This window comes from Melopsittacus undulatus, chromosome 12 (assembly GCF_012275295.1).
Source record: "Melopsittacus undulatus isolate bMelUnd1 chromosome 12, bMelUnd1.mat.Z, whole genome shotgun sequence".
Classification (NCBI taxonomy): domain Eukaryota; kingdom Metazoa; phylum Chordata; class Aves; order Psittaciformes; family Psittaculidae; genus Melopsittacus; species Melopsittacus undulatus.
The window spans coordinates 10,037,297-10,057,650 of NC_047538.1; the positions used below are offsets into that span (position 1 = coordinate 10,037,297).

General features: G+C 42.3%; 2 protein-coding genes across 3 annotated transcripts in view; one reads left to right on the forward strand and one right to left on the reverse strand.

Moving 5' to 3' along the window:
- The window catches only part of RNFT2 (ring finger protein, transmembrane 2), a 32,802-nt gene extending 21,242 nt beyond the window's left edge, over nucleotides 1-11,560 (reverse strand). The window contains exons 1-6 of the mRNA XM_005147832.3: nucleotides 11,515-11,560; nucleotides 10,575-10,761; nucleotides 7,962-8,445; nucleotides 4,506-4,984; nucleotides 3,315-3,391; nucleotides 1,664-1,764 (exon numbers count right to left, since the gene is read on the reverse strand). Coding sequence (XP_005147889.2) covers nucleotides 1,664-1,764; nucleotides 3,315-3,391; nucleotides 4,506-4,984; nucleotides 7,962-8,044 — 740 coding nt within the window. The 5' untranslated portion in view covers nucleotides 8,045-8,445; nucleotides 10,575-10,761; nucleotides 11,515-11,560. The remainder of the gene's footprint in view (nucleotides 1-1,663; nucleotides 1,765-3,314; nucleotides 3,392-4,505; nucleotides 4,985-7,961; nucleotides 8,446-10,574; nucleotides 10,762-11,514) is intronic.
- A 59-nt stretch (nucleotides 11,561-11,619) lies between these two features.
- Nucleotides 11,620-17,814, forward strand: SPRING1 (SREBF pathway regulator in golgi 1). Of its 2 annotated transcripts, none has more exons than XM_031047870.2 (5): nucleotides 11,620-11,920; nucleotides 12,346-12,502; nucleotides 13,676-13,854; nucleotides 14,328-14,441; nucleotides 15,453-17,814. In XM_031047870.2, the coding sequence occupies exons 1-5, from the start codon at nucleotides 11,810-11,812 to the stop codon at nucleotides 15,534-15,536; spliced, it is 645 nt and encodes a 214-aa protein (XP_030903730.1). In that variant the 5' UTR covers nucleotides 11,620-11,809; the 3' UTR covers nucleotides 15,537-17,814. The 2 variants fall into 2 exon arrangements, with proteins under 2 accessions (XP_030903730.1, XP_005147888.1); XM_005147831.3 differs by having other exon boundaries at nucleotides 13,676-13,827.
- Nucleotides 17,815-20,354: the final 2,540 nt, after the last annotated feature.

Consider the following 20,354-nt stretch of genomic DNA (forward strand, 5'->3'; position numbering starts at 1 on the left):
AGCAAAAACTTAGACTAAAACAAACCAAAAAGTAAAAGGAAAATAACCAACCCAGAACAAAAAGCCTGAACATGAATTTAAAATACTCACAACACTGGCACAGCACAACAGGTAAAATTACACCCTAAAAACAGAAACAGAATCAGAGACTTTACTACTATCTATGCACTAGGAAAAAAAAAGCAAAAGGTAAATAAATCAGAAAATTAAAAATAAGCCAGAAAGAAACAAAAGCAAAGCAGCTATTTCTGATTTCCCAAGCCTGTCTTGTGAATAGTCACAGGTCCCCACACAGCAAGCAATAGATACACCAGCCCAAGCATGACTCAGCAGGCACCTCCACAACACTGGGAGGAACAGGGCTTGCCACTGAAGCTGTTGCCCAGTCTGTTCGCTGTTAATAACCCATGGCCTAACCAGTGTGTAGGATGGTCCCAATTTCCTGAAACCCTTCTATTGATCTAGCCTTCATTTCAGACTAGTCCCATTCATGCTTTTAACCTTAACCCTCCCTCTTCCTTCCCATAAGCCTTCCCATAAGTAGAGTATCCCATGGTTTACCATCTCACACCTGAACCCACACATACACCTCATCTCTCCTTCTTCCTAGAAGCACTTACATACACAGCTTCCCAATAATCAAACCCAAATACATTAGGGGTAATTCCAAAGGATACTAGGGGTGTGGGCAGACCTTGATTCTTCCACTTATTATACAGTATAAGTGGGAAGAAGCAGGGAAGCAATGAAATAAATGACAGAAAAAACATAGGCAAGAGCCATGTAGCCACTTTCCAACTGATGCATGTGACACACATTGTATTTTCAGTCTGAAGTTCTAAGTGGTCTTCAGTGGGACAAATATATTTTTCATTGGGAAGATAATTCCTATCTTTTTAGCTACAAATATAAAAACTTTTTTCTCACATAACTAGGTTTGACATTGCTCCATTCCTTCCTATTTATTCTACTAGCACTCCCTTGCTTAAGTTCTGCATCTTTGCTTCCTATATGTCATTTAATCCCTGCTTTATAACAGACAGGGATAGTACTGAACCAAATCCCTGGGTACTTACTTGCCTGTATATGAGAACTGCTTCAGTCACAATCTGAAAGCAGAGGCTATCTTAGTTACCTCAGATCCAAATGCCTCCAGGCCCAGAGGACACAGAAGTAAAACACTATTATTTCATCTCTAGCTTATCTCCTGTAATAGACTCAAAGCTTGATGGACTGAAAAGGAAACATTAGAGGAAGTGGAAAATCAGTGGGACAATCTCTTACCTGCTTCCAACACCTCTTTATGTTCAGTCACAGTAGTAAAAATTCAAAGCCCCACTATTAAAAAGTATCCACCCTGCTTTGATATGTAAGACAACTGCAAGTGTCCATGTTTCAAGCAGCAGCATGGCAGTGCATCATCACACCCTGACCCATTCAGACCCTGGTTATGTCATTCATTGGCAGGAGCATAGTCCACTGGTGGGAGTAACACACAGACTCTTTTCCTCCATTGAAAGGTATTACAATGATATTAACAAAGACAGCAGATACCTTCATTATGCACATTTCCTCCCAGAGTGTGGAGGAAAGTGGGTTTCCCTCTTTTCCTCCCTGGAAATTATCACTTCCTTCTATCATTAACAATGGAAATGTTGCTCACCTGTTGTAGAGCTGCTGAGAGCTGAATGTGTAGAGCAAGTACAAGGTGTTTCCAGTGAGAAAGGCCAGGATCCACAAGACAACCAACACTGATCTTTTCTCCTGAGCAAGAAGAAAGAAGCAGAGAGGATAAATTCAAAGTCTCAATGACTGTGCTAAGTCTTTGACTGCTGAAAAATGCAAGGCCAACCCAGGGGATACAAATATGCCACTAAGTGTTCAGTAGTTAATTTACATAGGACTAGGGCTCAGAAACAGGCTGTAGGTAAAGATACACAGAAACACAAGCAGAAATGGCTCTCACTGAGCTAACATTTTAACAAAAAAGTAACTTCAGAGAAAAGCAAATACACCAGTGACGATGACAGCCTTACTTGCAGAATTCAGTTTTCAAAGTTGTGATCTTTCTTGGGACATCTAAATTCTCCTGATATTCAAAGTGCAGTTTGACAAGAGGTTAAAACAAAAAGAAAGAAAAAAGTCCATATGTTGTCCTATAATTCTGAGCTGTCACCTGTTTGAAAGGACGCTTTGTCAAAGGGGTGATTTACAAACAGACCTGAAGCCACACAGAAGGCTTAGCTAAATCAAATATAACATAAGCCATCACTGCATGCAGCACCTGCGAATGTGATCTGGATGCATGCTGGTTCTAGAACACGCATTTTTGATTGAAGAAATAATTGAAGGTCAAAAGAAGTGTAAATTTTCAGTTTCAAAAGACATGGAACATTACAGACGGAAGTGGATGGCAGAAGATCTTGTCCTGGGTCTTGGCTTGGTGTAATATCAGAGTAAATTTTACTCCTGGGAGGAAAAATCACAGCATTTTTCTTGGGAGCTGATTTATTATGAAAACAGATCTTTGCAGCTACTCAACAGCCAGGGATGTTAGGGTGAGATTTAAAGCAGGTGGATTAAGGGGCACACTGCCTGAAAGACAAATGTGCAAAGGGCAAGGCAACAGCAATCTATTACATGATTGTGCAATTTATCTGTTCATTCAGCACTGTATCACGTTTATTCCACTCCTGCTGGTGGATAGAAATATACACTTGTGACACCCATGTAATTTTTATCAGAAAAGCAATTCTTGTCTTGTGCTTTCAGTGCTGTTGAAGTATTCTGCTGACACTGATTATAAGGCCTGAAAAGATCTCCTGGTTTCTTTATATTCTAAGCATATTACCACTAGAGCATTATCAAGATACTAACAAGCAATACAGCTACAAAATCCTTCAGCTGAATGTCTCAAAACAGTCTCTAAATGCTAATAAATTAAATATCATCATTAACTAGTGATTAGGTTTCAGCACCTCTGTGGTACATAATGGAAAACTGAGGTGCAGAGGAGTGCTTGAAGATGCACTGACAGCAGTGGCAGAGCCAAGAGCACATTATAATATCCCTGACCTTTCCTCTCTTATGAAAGTGTAGTATAATAAAACAAAAAGAGCAGGATATAAACTGTGGGAAAGCATCAATGGGGAGAAGTAGGAAGTGGGGATTACAGCACAGTACTCTTAATCTGAGAGATATGTATTTATATAACAGCTTTCAGCCCTACATTGCAAAGGAAGGTTCAACAGAGACATTGTTTTGTGTGCAGTGATGTTTCCTGGCACCATAGGAGAGTAAGTGCCTGTACTGACCTTCAGAGTGACCTGTTCCCGGAGTGTTGAGTTGGCATATGCAAATGTGCTGGCCATACCAATGCACACAGCAATCCCTGCAGGGAAAGACACTGTCAGAGTAAGCAGGGCTGAGCAGGAGGATCTTCAGCCTTAAGCCATTTGATGTCAGCATCTTAAGCTTAGAAAAAAAATACTGGGTCATACTCTGGTTGAACTGAGTGTAACAGTGATTAAACCAGGGCAGTGTGGACTCTATAAAGTTACAATTCAGTCCAAATGAAAATGAAGCTACTGCAGTGAGCATTTGCCACACCATCCAACACAGACACTCCATCCTAATGTCACATTCTGTGCTGAAGAAGTGTTGCAAGTTGTGGCCATGTTGTGCAAACAGAACTCAGCTAGATGACAGTGTTACAATATCAGTTCAGCAGCTTGCTGAAGACAAGGCACACTATCACAACCACAGAGATCAAATTCAAGGAGCAAGATGCTTCAGACATGAATCAATACCTGGTTTGGGGAATACTGGCAGAACTGTAAAGTGGACTAAAGGATTATTGGCATCCCTGTGATGATAATCTCAACGTATTACTCCCAGAGTGAGTAAGGATCCTCAGACAGGCCACACATATAATTTCATGTAAGAGAAGCATTAGAAGAATGGATTTGACATGAGCAATGAGAGGCTGAAAGACTTGCCTCCTATTAAAGAAACCTATATAGACACATTGTTTAGGAAACTGTAAGACATAATTGCTGATGCTGTTTGGCTTGATTTCACAACTTCCATCTTTCCAGCTAGAAAAGTGTCTTGTCCCTCTGAACCCTTCTATGCCACACAGAAGCCTTTGCTAGTCACTAATGTAAGCTTTCCCCACCTCTCCTGGAGAGAGGTCTGAAGGAGAAGCCTTGGTAACATCCTCAGCCCCTACAGGAATTTCAAGGAGAGATTAGGAAAAGGAACAGAACTGGTATCCCACAGGCCAGGACAGGAAAAAGATGGGACTGACACAGATGAAAACAGCTTGGACTGAAAGTAGGGTGAATTTATCAGCTGCATTAATGCATGCATTTAAATATGTCCCCTTCATGCTAGACTACCTCTAGACACTGTTATGCAGATAAATGTCTCAGACACCACAGCATGCTAAAGCTCCCTAACCACTCTCTAATACACTTAACAATCCAGAAAGGGTAGACGCTTACCAAGCTTGTGCTGGAAACAAACTTTAGCCAGGAGGATCAAGATGAAGGGAAGTCCCTTCTGCAGCCATCCAATCACAGCTTTTAACTCTGAAAGAGCTGGGGCTGGAGTTCCAGCTTGTTCATCACTGCCTTCGTCAGCGTGCCCATGGCGGTCCCCTCCTGCCATGTGCAGCAGAGATGAACCCCGGTGATGGCCATGGTGGAAATGATGGGATGACTGCCGGTGGTGGAATGGTGCTCCCTCAGTACGACTGCTCCCTTCCTCCCTTGGGGCTGGCATCTGAATGAATACTTCCCCACCTCCTGCTGAAGAGCCCAGGACCAAACCTGACTGGAACGGGGTGGCTGTGATGGTGCCTGAGGGGATGCCTGCCAGGCCTGAGAACAACTGTTGTGGTGAGGAAGCTTCAGCCTTCAGACTTTCAAAGACTCCACTTTCATCCACGCTGGTCTCAGAACTCACTGTCTGGCTCCGGTTTCTGTAGTGGATGGACATGAAAGTGATTAAACCAACATGAGTGCCACAGAACTTCTCAGTCTTATAGCCCAGTCCTAACTGTAGTCTATTAAGAGTTCCTCACACGGTATCAGAACATGAAGGTCCCAGATGACAGACGCTTTTCCCTCTATTTGCTGTTGGAAAGTCAGAGTTGCAGAACTAGAGGCCAGTAACCAGATTATAAGATCAAGGTACTTTGAAAGAACTGATTACAATGCTAAGTTCCTTCATAGAATCATAGAATGGTTTTGGTTGGAAAGGACCTTAAGATCATCCAGTTCCAACTCCCTGCTGAAGACAGGGACACCTCACTTTAGACCATGTCACCCAAGGCTCTGTCCAACCTGTCCATGAACACTGCCAGGGATGGAGCATTTACCACTTCTCTGAGCAGCCTGTACCAGGGCCTCACCACCCTCACAGTAAAGAACTTCTTCCTTATATCTAACCTGAACTTCCCCTAAGTTCCCCTAAGGAACAGAGTTCCCAAACACCCCCTTTACTTTTGGAGGAACCAAAGAAATAACACATCTGATACCAAAATCAACATCGTCTATAATGATCTTAATATTTCAAGCAAAACATACAAAGCCCCACGTAAACTGACACAGCACAACCAAGACAGGTCATGTTAATGAAGCTAACTCAAAGAAATGGCCTACCCCCCAGATTTTCTGATTTTATTGAGGGATGATCACTACTTGCCCACTGATGAGTAACACCAAGAAGACACAGAGTCAGCTAGGGAAGAAAAACATTGAGACCTGCTTGTGTGTCCCTGACCCAACAAGTATTTTAAGTGAAGGATGTGCTTCTGGGTCAAGAGAACTTGTTTCATTTTGATATTCTTGGCAAAAAGGACATGGATGTACCCAAATTACTGGGCACTGGACAGAATTAGATCTGGCACTGATTCTTTCCTGAGCTTGTTGGATTATAGCCAGATTTCCAAAAGAAAGGCTTAAATACCTTCCATCCTAACGCCAGAAGAAAATAGGCTTTCTTCAGCTGAACTCAGTGGTACTGAAATGAATACACGTGAAGTTTAGATCACAGGGAGCAATACAGGTAACCATAGAACAATCATTAGGCAGACAGCAAACACCTCTCTAACTTGCAAAAGGAGAGTGAAGGATAAATAAAGCTCAGCAAGAGGCAAAGCCTACAAATAAGGCATGTTGCAGAGCTTTGGTCTCTCTTGATTTTAGTCCTGGGAGATCTCTAACTTTAGAAATAGTTGTCCTAAGCTGAGACAGCACATGCAGGGCCCTTAACCCTCTCTCCCCTATGGGTTCCAAAGCCTCCCCAGGCATCTTACAGGGCACAGAGCACTGCCTTTCACCTCACTCTGGAGATTGCTTCAAACTTCTCTGGGAATACATCCCACTAAGTAAACTTCTAATAAGGCTTTTTATAGTGACACCCCATTCCCAGTGTCTCTCCACAGGCTTCAGCAAGGAATCAAATCAACAAGACATCACACACCTCTTTTTGGTTTAAAATATTCGTCAACCAGATCTTGGATTTTACACCTAACATTACAATTGAGGGATGTATACACAAGACAGGGACACAATGTGACAGGACTTATGTCTGGGAACATAACAAGTTGGGTGGGACCCCGTGTCACAGATAAAGACACAATTGTTGTTTGGAACAATACTTCCAGGATACATGACTCCACTTTCAACAGGAAAGAATTCATCAGGGCATATTTAAAAACAAATAAACGAGGATGAAATAGTGAATTTGTTGAAGTTAACAGAAGTGAAGACCAATGGCAACACACTTTCATTTGAGAGTTAAGAAACTTCCAGCCTATGGTACTGCCAAGATGCATTTATGCTGTTAAGAAACAGAAGTATTTATAAAAACCAATTGAGATTACTCTGCTTATCCTTTGCACTCAGCAATAGCACCTATCCTGAATATATCTGAACCATTCAAACAATCCTGAAGTGCCTTACAAGTTTGCACAGACTCAGAAAGCTCTATGTTACAGACGAGAGGGCCCATAAACCCTTACGTGACTCTCAAGCCCCAGCCTTGCCTGCTGACATAAAACCCACAGCCTGCAGTGAGGCTTGGGCGGCATTATGCTGTAAAAGTTGAAGATGTTTTTCTTTTCCCCTGAAATTCAGAATGGGGACTAGAAGTGGTCATGACACGAAGCTTCACCTCTACTTGCAAAGCCAGTATGAAATACTCGTCTTTCACTTAAAATCTAAGTTCAGCCAGAGCAATGAAATTCATTAGTTCCATCTTTGCCTTAGAGCAATTAGATTAGTTTCTTCTCAGGGAAAAAAAAAACCAAAACCAAACTAGAAGTCAAGTTCTAACCCTGGGAAAGCACAAGGGAATATCTAGTACCAGAACAATAACAGTGGCAAGCATCCCTTGCTGATATTGTAATTACAGAAGTGAATTAGAGGTATTTGTATTCTACTTCTAAATATTCATACACATGAAGCTAGATACAGATTCTGGGATGATGTAAAGGATCACCCAAATTCTTTATAAAATACTAAGTCATAGTAGTTGGGAGTTTCAGAAGAGCAGACTTGAAAAATACCTTAATAACAGTATAAATAGCCTCTGTTTACACAGATGGATTTTTTTGGATTGATAGCACCCAGGATCCCCACAGGACCATGCCATCAATCACTGTTCTAGAGTCCCCAAACATCCTGCCTATGCTAAGCCAACTGTCTCCATATGTGCCACACTGGACCATGAAATGTGAAACACTGCAGGTAGTAGCAGTCACTAAGTGAAATGTAGGAGAAAAGTAAACCTGTTTCTAAACTCAAGCAGAAAGCCTGGCCACACTACATGCACAGGTCATATATGCTTTCCTGAATTTTGAGCTTTCATTTTCTAAACCACAGCATACATTTAAATCAGAACATTCCCCTCTGGAGAGAAAAATGAAGGGAAAAAGGAGGAAAGAGATGTACCTTTCAGGAGGAACGTTGTCAGTGTTGCTGCTATGCCGTCTCTGCATTTTCCTCAAAACCTTAAAGCACAGCACACTCAACATTAATGTTGGAGGTCAACAGATCCCAGTGTGACTAACAAAGGCCCACAGAGTCACAGGGTTGTGAGACCCATTCAGCTAGTGACATGGCTGGCATAAATCATTGGCTTCTCTGAAAGGGCACCTCGAGCTTGCATTTGTTTCTCAGCACACTTGCAAAGGAACAGCATTAAGCTGGCAAATGGAAGCACATACAAGGGGTCTCCAAGCAGGGCAGGAACTAGTCACATTCCCTTCTGCAGCCCATGGCAGTCATCACAAGGAGTGTGCAGGTTTGTGATGAGATGGTCTGATAGCGAACTTGAGGACAACAGAGAAGCTCTTGATGTGACATGGAATCAATTTCACTCTGGAAGTGAAATCCCTTCTTTCTCTTCTGAAGAAACTTGCTTTGTAAGGCAAAACTGAGAGGGATGGAAAAAAGAAAACACATAAACATTTTAAAGGAAAAAATACAGCCAGGTCAGGATAATATCGTTTCAAATAAGCAACCTATTCCTTTTAAACCACAGAAATGCCATTAGCAAACTCTGCACAGTGGTCATAAGTAATATACACATATGCAAAAGGTCACATGCTCCTGCTCCATTCATTCTGGAACTGTCAGCATAAAGTAAGGTCCGGAGTGGGAAATCAAAAGGCATTGAAACTGTATTAACTTCAGGAACTTTTTCTAGAACAAGGAGAGAAGTTCTTCATTGAGTTACCTCAATCTCTGCTTTCAAGTGTCTAGTTTTAAGGGAACAACCTCAAACACATTCCACCTTTTAAAACTAAAGTTAATTCAAAAACAAAGAACACAGAATCATCATCAAGGCACAGCACAGAGTAACTGGCAAATACTTAGACTGCTTAATATTATATTAGTTACATAAAGCCTAAGGAATGGGCTGGTTTTGCAAGAGATTTGTCCAGATTCACACAGGCATTTCATAGAAGATTGAGAGAGATATCCTATAAACATTGAAGTTTGATCCTACAGAACCCTAGACTACAGTAGCTATTGAATAAAATGTAAAAGACTCTAAATACTTCTGAATATCAAAAGCTGCAACATTACTTATTTCATACTGCACAAATATAGTAAATAAACGTGTAGCCATATATCTGTATTCTGAAAAGGTACAATGGCTCTGAGAACATCTACCTGTCTGTAAGCAGAGCTATGGAAGCTGAGACATAGAAAACACAGAATATTTATTTCTGGCTCCCTCTCTCCACACTCTCTGCCCCCGCCCCATATTTTCACCTTTTCATTCATACTCTTTAATTTCAGTGACCCACTAGCCCATGCAAAACTGCATTAAATTCCTTTCTTATCCATTAATAAAGCCCAAACCATGCAGTTCAGAGCTCATAAAGAGACAGCTGTGCTCACCATGTACACCTGCAATAAAAAGCATATGGAGTTTGTCCAGCCCTGAACATAAGTTACAAATCAGTGACAGAAGAAAGTATATTTCAGTTAAATCACAGAAGTAACTGCATCAAAGTTGTAAAAAGATGAAGATAAAAATGTTCACATTTACAAAAAAAAGAGAAAGACTCTTGGTTTGTAACATCCAGTCTTGCAGAACACCATGAATGAAGTGGGTGGAACTGAGACAACACTGGATTTGAGTCATCACTGACAGAGAACACACAGGTTTTAATATGAGCTGCCAACTTTGAACATCCCCTTGGCAGTTATATAAATACACAGCCCTATATAAATAACATTTTGCATCATCATATATGACAGGAAAAAGACAGCTTTCAACACATTTTAGGGAGAGGACACCCTAAGTTACCAACACTCTTTACTACAGATTTTGATCTTTAACTCCCAGCAGTTTTTTAATCTCTAGCTGTATGCTTCATGTTGTGTTTTCAGGACCAATTCATTTTTCAAGGATCTGTTTTATACAGTAAAAACACAAAGATTTTCTTTTTTTCCAGATTTTTTAAATCTGCATTTATAGTAACAAGACTTACTACTGCCTTCCCTGCAGTAATTGTTATTTGCTCCTTGCCTGACAGTATCTCTGTCAACTTAATATATAATATTATCCGTTTTTAACCAAAATGATAATTAAGACATGATGAAAAGGCCAAGCCAGGCTGACCCATGCAGGCAGAGCTGTCCTACCTGTGAACAACTTTGGGGTCACTGCTTATAAAGAAATCTGTCCATCTTCTTGTGCTACATGAAGAGAGTTAGAGCCAGTGTGGAAATAACTCCGCGACTTAGTAAATCCTCCACCCTCTTCTAGGCCATTAGAAGTCTACCAGATTGTAATGTGGGGTGAAATCATGTTCTCTATGGGGAGAAAAATCTTTTGGCATCAGCCATTAAGGGGACAGTGACACGAATGCCAAGTACTGAAGACTCAGGACTTCATGAGATGTATCTGTTCTGCCCAGAGACCTACAGATTTAAGAGGATATAAGCAGACTTTGCTCCAAAAAACATTCAGCTTCTATACCCACTGCTGCTGCCTTTCCTAGGTTAAGGAGTTTCATCTTGCAACACTTCAATGTCTTTTAACAGTACCTGAAGAACAAGTTTAACCAGAGGTGCAAGGTGCCATCATGGGAGAGAGGGAAGCTCAAGAGGATGCAGACATCTCATACATGGAGTGCTTCAGATAATCCAATATGATCCAAATTTCAAAGTCATCACAGGTCCTTCAAGCTGGGTGATTGCAAGGCACCTGACCACAGTGCTCAAACAGGCACATCTGTAAGAAGCACATACGTAGAGTCATTTTCACCATAGCAGAGTGAGTTTCACCTCTCCATCTCCTTGGGAAAGATGGAGAGAAGCAGGAACCCCTGGTGCTTCAACTCCCGCATGTGTGCATGATACAAGAAGGCCATTTCCCTCTGAGATTGGGACCTGCAGCCCCGCTCACTGCAGACACTCCCTGGGTGCCTGCTGGGCTTCGCTCTGCCTTCACGGTGTATAACATACACACACTCATGTTCATGTGTGTAATCATAGAATGGTTTGGGTTGGAAATGACCTTAAGATCATTCAGTTCCAACCCCTGCCACGGGCAGGGACACTCTCCCCTAGAGCAGGTTGCTCCAAGCCCCTGTGTGTCCAACCTGGCCTTGTACACTGCAAGGCATGGGGCAGCCACAGCTTCTCTGGGCACCCTGTACCTTGCCACCCTCATTGTAAAGAACTTTTTCCTTATATCTAACTTGAATCTCCCGTTGAAGGTTACACCTATTATCTCATATCTCAACCCCTAACGGAGAACATTGTATATATACGCAGACATACAATATAGATTTACAAATGCAGTAACATACACACATATATATGTACACACAGAAAGAGGCATAGGCCAGGCCTTTTTTTTTTCCAGTTCGGTGGGGTAAGGAGATTCCCGCTGGAGTCTGTAGCTAAATGCCCACCGGGGCCGGGAACAGCCAGGCCTAGAGATCAGCACACCCATCCCAGGAGGCCGCAGCCCGGTACCTACCCGTGCGGGCCGCGGTACCAGCACCGCCCTCACCCGGCGCGGCCGCACCCCCTCAGCGTACGCACATCCGCGGCTTCCGCTTACCCCGCCCCGCGGCTGGCGGAAGCGGCTGGGCCTCGTTTCCCGGGAGGGAGGCAGGCCGGGCAGTGGCTCGGCTCGGCGCGGCTCGGCTCTCCGCCGGAGCCGGTGATGCCAGTCCCGGATCAGCGCTGCCCCCGCCGTTCCTCTCCGTCCCTGCGGCGGGCGAGCGCGGCGGCGGGGGGCTGAGGGCCCAGCCCGCGGCCTGCCCGCCGCTATGGTGCCCTGGGGAGCGATGCTGTGGCGGCGGCTGCTGAGGAAGCGCTGGGTCCTTGGCGTCGTCTTCGGGCTGTCCCTCGTCTACTTCCTCACCAGCACATTCAAGCAGGTCAGTGCCCGCCCCGGAGTGCCCTCCCGCCGGCGGCGTTCTGCACCGGCCGGTAAAACATCCCTATCCCACAGTAACTCTTGTTCCTCAGGTGTGGAACTTGCAGAAGAGGAGTATGTGTACCTAGGGTTATTTAATAGAACACGTGCTGCTTCTGTGGTGGCAGTGACTGAACCCAGCTGTGTTAGCTGAGCCTTTGGTGAACTTGTATATCCCCCTGGTTTATTGGATTGTGCTGCTTTCTGTCATGCAAAAAGTAACCTACTGCAAGCGATATGTTTCTTATACCACTGACACTGTAGTTTCCTGTTCTGCAGAGTTTAATACCACTAGACATTTTTAACTGTGGGAAAAGCACATTGATTGGAATGGCAGAAGGAATTGCATGTTTGGATGTCTGTCTGCATTACCGTCTTTCCTTGCAGGAAGAGAGGATGGTGAGAGATCGGAATCTCCTCCAAGTGCAGGAGCATGAGCAGCCGATCATGTGGAAGGTGAAGTTCAGTTCGGGAAACAGCAGTCAGCTGAGTAACCAGTGCAGGAATTCTGTGCAGGGGAAGCTCCTCATTACAGATGAACTGGGTATACTTGATACTAAGAATTTATTCTGCCTATTGCAGTGTTCAGTGCTGCTTTGCCTGTCCAATTGTTGATGGCCCTTTCAAGTAGCAATTGCTTCTTCTTGAGACATTCTTACTGCATCATCTCAGCTGCTGGTGCTCTATCCACAGACTGGATTCATATTGCTGTTTGACTGTGCACAGCAGGCGTGGGTCTGAGGGGATCAGCATGCCATGGGTGCGGCTCTGCTGGTTCCAGACCCATCTCAGTTTCAAAGCACTCCAGTTACCTCTGCACAGAACTTACACATGCTTGCAGAACTGTTTGTAGCTCCCTTTTCATTCCCACAGTCAGCTATATTAAGGAGAGTAATAGGGGAAACTTGACTGACTTTGCTTGGAGGGAGCACAGGAGTAGTATCATTAGTGGTCAGTCATAGTTAAGGAGCTCATCTGACCCTTGTAACCCAAGCACATTAGCCACTTGTTCTCAGGGCATGGAGCTCTTTCCTGCCGAGTGAGCTTGTTGGTCAGGCACTGGAGCTTTCTCATCCAGAAATCAAAGCCGTAGAAAACCTGCCCCACCTTGTGTGATTTACACTGGTTTAAATTTAGTACCGCCTCAGTTATACTTACTGCCAATTCACTGGGGTCTCTAACATCACAGAGAGCTCCGAGTTTAACACTGGTAGCATGGTTCCTGTAAGGGCATATGCTGTGGTTCTAAACTAATAAGGATTCAGATGAACAATTGATTATTACAGCTATCCTGTGTGGATAAATCTAAGTCTCTTTATACTGAACTAAACAGAGTTATCTAGACATAGGCCAGTTGGAAGAACATATTTTTTTTTCCAGTACAGTCATCACTAATTGCCTTTTCCAATCACAGCAATGAATCATGCCAAAAAGAAATCTGAGCTTACATGTTCTGCTTTTAAATACTTAAAATGTACATACAATGTATTAGGTACACAGCAGTTGTGCCTATTATTTCACAACCAGGCTGTTGTGAAACTTGTCCCTGTGTCTAAGTGTTATTGCTAGTTAGGACTTGAGTCAAATTGAGGGCAATCATAATCTACAAAATGATAAATCAACCTCCTCTCAAGTAATGTGATTATTACTATAAATTTCTATAGAGCTTACAAAGGGGTACGTCTTGCCAGTTGTTACTACTACTTTTGTTTTTCAGGCTACATCTGTGAGAGGAAGGACCTACTGGTAAACGGCTGTTGTAATGTCAATGTGCCCAGTACGAAGCTGTACAGCTGTGAGAGCTGCCTTCCCAATGGCTGCTGCAGTGTCTATGAGTACTGTGTTTCCTGTTGCCTACAGCCCAGCAAGGTGCAGAGTTGTTCTCCTGCTTTTCAGGTGTTCTTGGCTGTTCGGGTTCCTCTGTGCCTTAAAGTGCTTGTTTGTGAGGGACTTTTTCCTTAGAGGTGACAGTTCCTTTTCTCAGAAGGATGAGGAAAACCTGCATATGGCAAGCTATAAATAAAGCTTTAAAAAAAGTTCATCCTTCCCACCATTGAGAGGAAATACTGGGGCCTTGCAAGATGTTTCAGCTCCAGGGGGATTGTGTTTGTTGGAGGAAATTGATTGCAGAAAAGGTATTCCAGCCAGTATTAGTTTTGCAATTGGTACTCCCCTGTGTTCTGTTAGCTCCTCTAGACTCTCTTCCTGCTGTTGGTTCTGTGATGTGTTAACCTTTCAGTGCTTGCTAGAAGTTCTAAGTGGAGTTGCTTACTATTCCTCTGAGACTTGAGCTGTGTATGTTAAGATGAGCTTTGGTTACTCCTTGTTGAAATACAGTTTTTTGTTATCTTTTTTGCTTACCACTTCAGCAACATCTTCTGGAACGTTTCTTGAACCGGGCAGCTATTGCTTTCCAAAACCTCTTCATGGCAGTGGAAGATCACTTTGAGTTGTGTCTGGCAAAATGCAGGACTTCATCACAGGTAAGACACAAATGTGTGTCCAGTGCTCAAAAACGGAAAAATACCCTTTGAAAATGGGGCTTAGTTCTGTGAATGGCTGGTCTGTTGCGCTTGCGTGCACACGGGCACTTTCATAAACACTGAAGCTATGTCTGAGAGCTAATGTGAGGCAATATCCTTTGATTTGTAAGGTGAAATAGTAACACCAGCAGTAAATGAAGGGCAAAGAGCATATTTAGAGCAGGATGAGTTGCACACTCTCTTTAGAAAAGAGCTACTTAACTAAAAGAGACTAGCTGGGTTCAGTGATGACTGAAGATCTTGAATGAGTTCTGGGGAAACTCATAAGGATGAGAACAGTCAGAATTGTTCCCAGTAGCTAAAGGATGCTATCTACTTTATGGTACAGTTCTAGACTTACCATACACTGACAATCATCTGCATAGGAACTCAAAAAGTATGTTTTAGTTTATTTTTAAGAACAGATGAACTTCTGTTACGTGTGGGATTTTATTGGAAGCTCTAGTCTAAGCAAGCTCTCAGATAGTGCTGTTGGAGATGTCATACAGCTTGAGTATTTAGTATAGTAATAGGGATGGATTGCAAACAAAGGACATAGTTCCAATGTCTCCAGAGTTGTTGTATTTTTACCCATAGTATCTGAACTCTAGCTTTGTCAAGAAAAAATGAACGCATCTCAAACAGCAACTTTATTATGTCTTGCTTGCTTAGGACATTTGACAATACTGCCTAAGTATATTTAATACTGCCTAAGTATATTTTAATACTGAAGCTGTTCCCCTGTGCTTGGGTAGTCTCCTGAAAAGGAAGTTCTGGGTGTGGTTCAATATTAAAGCACTGTAACAAAGAACCTGTCTGTCTTTTACATGTTAGGAGTGCAGTGTTGCTTAACTCCAGATGACACTCATACTGTGTAGAATGTGTCTCAATGCTCTGGGTCTGGCCTCAGTGAAGGGTTGTGTTGTTTAAGTATGTGTGTTCTGATAAAGCTTCTCCTCCTCTTCCCGACAGAGCGTGCAACATGAGAACACCTACAGAGATCCAATTGCAAAATACTGCTATGGTGAATATCCCCCAGAGCTTCTGCCTGTTTGAAAGCTGCATGATCTATGCAACAAAGGGGAGGAACTGGAGACTAGAATCCAAAAGAGCAAGACAACAGTTCTTGCTTTACAGAAGCCTAAGTGTAAATGGCTGATGTTTTTTCTGGGGATAAATCCAGGGGTGTACAGTGTAAGCAAGAGACTCCAGGATTGAATCTTGTTTTCTTCAGTTTGTTATGCACCTGCTTTAGGTACTAGTGTTGTACTAGTGCTGTTTTTGAATACTTCCTGTACGTTTTAGGATGCACAGAGTCGATCCAGGCTATAAAACATCATGAGAAAAATACCTAATGTAGCTTTTCAGCTGGACATGGAGGTTCAGTTGTATCTCTGCAGCAGTCCAGAGGCTTCCCAGTGTGACAGTAATAATGGGAGGATTTCTGCTTATAGAGAGTAAAGCATGTTTGTTGTGCTTCTCTCTCTGGAGCATTCCTTGACATGCATCGTGTACACTACATATGTAATTATGAATTATTTATTCATTTTCTATGGATTACTAGCTGAAAGTATTGATGCTTTGCATAGCTAGTTGTTGATGCCTTTCAGTCCCTGTTTTATTATGTGAGGTAGAAAGGATATTTTAGATCCTGGATAAAATTGGTTTTTTTTTCCCTCCTTAGTCTAAAGGAATTGTGTTGGGATTTGTCACTAGAGTGGTTATGTTCCTCTTAGTGAGTTTAAAGTATTCAGAACTCCAATGGAGTTGTTATTCTGTCAAAGTCCCATAGCATGAGAGAAGAGCAGGGATCTGCCTAGGGTGGGATGTTTATTGCCTTTAAACATTTTCCTTGTTACTCTGCAACAGTTTCCTCAAAGAGGAGTTTTACTTTTGTAAACAGCTCTCTGCTAATCCACTTTCTGACAGGGAGCACTGAAGATTTGTCTGCTTGAACTTGTTCAGGCCTCAGTAGTTTAACTGTACTTCACTCCTGGTTGTGCAGGAGGCAAAAAGGTGGAGTTCTAGGATTTCAGTTTAATGATGTCCTTGTGCATGGAGTAATTGGAATGTCAGAACATGGACCAAGCCCTCCTCTGAGGACAACTGTGTTGCATAAGTTCAGTTAAACAGCAATGATGGCTTTGATTTGCTGGTTGATATGTTTGCTACTCTGGGATTTCAGTCTGATCAGAATGGCCCTAGAACAGGGGTGGTTCTCCCACAATCTCTCCTAGCGCTTTAAGGTTGCAATTGAAACTGTCTCCTTCTTAAGGCAACACAGAGAAGATGGGTAGAGAACCTGTAAAATGCTGACTAAATTTGTGCTCCCCCTGCAAGTCACTGCAAAGTCCAACTGCCAGACAAAATTGGGCTGTTATTTTCTATATGCAGAGCCTCATTTCTTTTGTTTTAACCCTATCCATCTCCTCCATGATTTTGACTTTGTGGGTGTGTGTTTGTTTGTTTAAACTGGTAGTTCCATTCCCTAACTGAAATAAAACAATATACAGAAGCTTAAACCAAACCAACCCAAGCCAAACACACACAACCCCCCAAAAAATCAAACAAAAAAAACACGGTGGTGCAAAAAGATCTGTAGAATACTATTGCAAGTACATAAGATACAAACAAGTAGTATTACAGCCATCTGATAAAATCTACTTGCATTGTTTTCTTTGTTCTTTCCCAGAAGTAATCAAGTGAGATAATGGTTCCATCAGCATATTCTCTTGAAAATCTTGTTTTTCCAAAAGCTTAAAAGCTTTAGCATTAGCAGTTTATCCAGCTGAAACTCTGTCTCCCCTTTGCTGCCACCCTATGGCAACATGCTGCAGCAGACACGATAGTGTGAAGATGCAGTGTGAAATGCTGTCTTCAGAGGGTAGCAGAGGTTACTTCTCTTCAGTGTTAAACATTCTTCACCCCTGTTCCAGCACTTCCTAACTGCTTTCCTCAGGAAAGGCCATCAGGTTGGTCTATTCTATTATTCCTGCTGAGATGTATTCCAGCACTTCATGCTTTGCACCACTACTGATAAGATGAAGATACTGATGGCTTGTTCTTGCTTTCTTTTCCAACTTGGTATTAAGTCCTTAGCAGGTGATACCACTGCTTGGAGCAGCAATTGTAATAAATCATAAGTACCAACCTAATTCAGGAAACGTTAGTGGGAATTCCTGGCCTAGAAAAACAGGATGTGATCAGAAGTGCATTGTGATCATTGTTCATTCAAAGGAACAGAAACTTCATCTTCCCTCCCTGGTTGCTGAGCTGTTCAACTAGTGTCTGTTATACGTTGAATCATTAAAAATGTATCTGTGTTTCCAGACTACAGCCTGTTCTCGTGTCTTTCCTTGAAGTAAAAGGCAACTGTACCAAACTGCAAGTTTGAAAAAATTAGTGGAGCAGAGAGGGCCACTAACTTGAATATATGTAATAAAGACAAGCAAGTAGAGGCAAAGAGATCCATTTCAATTCAATCTAAGAACAGAACATGCTTGTCTCAATGGTGCACAGAAAGATCTGGCCCTTTGCAAAAGTGGATCAAGCAGGGAAAGGAACACAAATTATTGCTTCATGTTGTGAAGATATGGTGGGAAATGTCAAATCTGTGTTGCCTGGTAAGACTTCTGTGTGGTTTAAGTGATGTGCAGCCCTTTTGCAAAAAGGCCTGGTGATTCTGTGGTTGTCAGATAAAAGATTCAGGTTGTTGGCTTGGTTTGGCAGGAGATTTAATGAGAACACTTTATCTGCAGAGGTCGGTGCCGGGGCTCTGTGCTCCTTGAGTCCTGTAGTTTACAGAAATATTAGTGCTAGTGAAAAATGGTAGCAGCTGCCATCTGATAAGGAGCAGGTATCATCTGTACCAATCTGGAAACTAACCTATGGGATAAGAGCAAAGCAGTAGCTGCAATCCTTGCTGAGTTTAAACTTGAGCCACTGGCCTTGAAAGAGCCTGTCATACTGCTCCTTTGGGATGGTACATGGAGAATTGGGTAAAAATTCTTGTGATGGGCTGGAGTTCTAAAAAGGTAAAAGCAGACTTCTGGCTTGCGGCCAGCACCAAACAGTTGATGAGTTGGGATCTCTGTTTCTGCAGTCTTAGAATCTCACTCATTGTAGTGTCAGTTCTTCACTCTCCTGTATGTGTTCAGGCTCTAATTACTTCGAGAGCTTTCTAACAAACTGTATTAGGAACCAATTTCTAAATATAAAGCACTAAGCACAGCAAATCCTAAACATAAATAAGCCTCTGTTCTGATATGCTTCTAAAAAGCAAATGCTTTTCTTCCTTGTCAATAAGCTGGACAGGCTTTAGGATTTGTTCTGTCTTGTGCTAGTCATTTAAACGGCAAACACACTAGATCCTTTTACCTAGCACCATAATGTGGTATTTGTTCTTCAGTTATTCTAATCAGGCAGAGGTGGGGGAGGAGGTGAAAAGGAATTTTCTAACTCAGCAAGTTCCACAAAAGATGTTGTTCAGCAAATTATTGGTGCTTTAATAACAGCCCTCTGCATTTCTTTACAACCCAAGGCAAACAAGTAACTATATGCAAAGGGGGGAAAATGCCAACTTCAAAACCTGCAGGGAGTAATGGGAAAGTACTTAGTTCTTCATTTTTGATCCATGTCTAATTAAACAGACAGTTCTATCTACTATTTTTGCTCAAATAAGATCTGACATGTAGCAACATGCATATTGTCTGCATGATGTTTTCGATTTTCAAGGCAGTCATATGGCTGCAGATTTTTTCTTAAAAATCAAGGTTTAGTAGCTTAGTTATCTTAAACAAGTGTTCTCAGGATGCATTCAGACTGAAGCATGTTTGTTGCTGTGCTCTGCTGTTTCACCTATGGTAAAATAACACAAGGTTGCAGAGTAGAGAAAATGAAGAAATTAATTCTGGCTGAAAAGCTTGCCTTGTAGAAGCTGCTCTGATATGTATTTCAATTAAGGGGATAGAAGACCACAGGCTATAGTTGTAAATGGAAGGGTAGGCAAGTATTAGGTTTTCTATAGAGGAGATGACAAATTTGTTTCTACTGTTAATGGCTGAAATAAGGTCTAGCAGCTGATTTCTTGCTAAGTTAATGAAAGCCAGCTCTCATTTATCCTGTATGTTTTCTGTCTCTCTGCATGCACCTACAGAGTAAGGTACACTAATAGGCATCAAAGTGAACGGGAATCATGTCAGTTGTCTGCATTCTGTTCCTACCCTGCACAAAATCTGTTTAATCTCCTTAGAGCAAAAAGATAACTTTACATTTGTAGTTCCTATGGCATCTCTGACTGTGGCCTCATGTGGAGCCTTTAATGTACCTATTGATATGAGTCATACCTATCTTACACAGATATGAAATGTGGCCATTTGAAGAAGTGGGATAAGGGTGGGTGTAAGTCCCAGATGTGACATGCTTATTTTAGCACACACAAAAAAGCAGCATCCTAAGCTATTTATTTTATCCTATGCATAAAAACACATCCATCAGGTGTGTAAGATGACACTGGGTAGGCATGTACATATCTTCCAACTGAAAAATGTAGATTAGTCACAAGCTAGTTACAAACCTGCTTAGTAACAAAAGTTGTGCTGAGTAAGTAAACATGTTCAGACACGGAGGATCAGGGGCCTAATTTATCTGAATTGCTACTGATTTTAAAATACACGTTAAAGTATAAAATCCCAAATACATACGTAGCAAATACATGCAGAAGTATGAGTAAGCAAAGGAAAAATACCTCTTCCGATGTGTTTTTGTCTAATCAATGTGTATCAGCCCACAAGCTTACCCCTAACGCGCCTCAACCGGTGTAACAGCGAGGCTCAGCCAGCAGAGGTTACCACAGCATGTGGATAGAAGCCGGTC

Coding starts and splice junctions, on each gene's coding strand:
- SPRING1 (XM_031047870.2), top strand. CDS start 11,810: ATGGTGCCCTGGGGAGCGATGCTGTGGCGGCGGCTGCTGAGGAAGCGC. Junction 11,921..12,345: donor TCACCAGCACATTCAAGCAG/GTCAGTGCCCGC, acceptor CTTTCCTTGCAG/GAAGAGAGGATGGTGAGAGA. Junction 13,855..14,327: donor GTTGTTCTCCTGCTTTTCAG/GTGTTCTTGGCT, acceptor TTACCACTTCAG/CAACATCTTCTGGAACGTTT.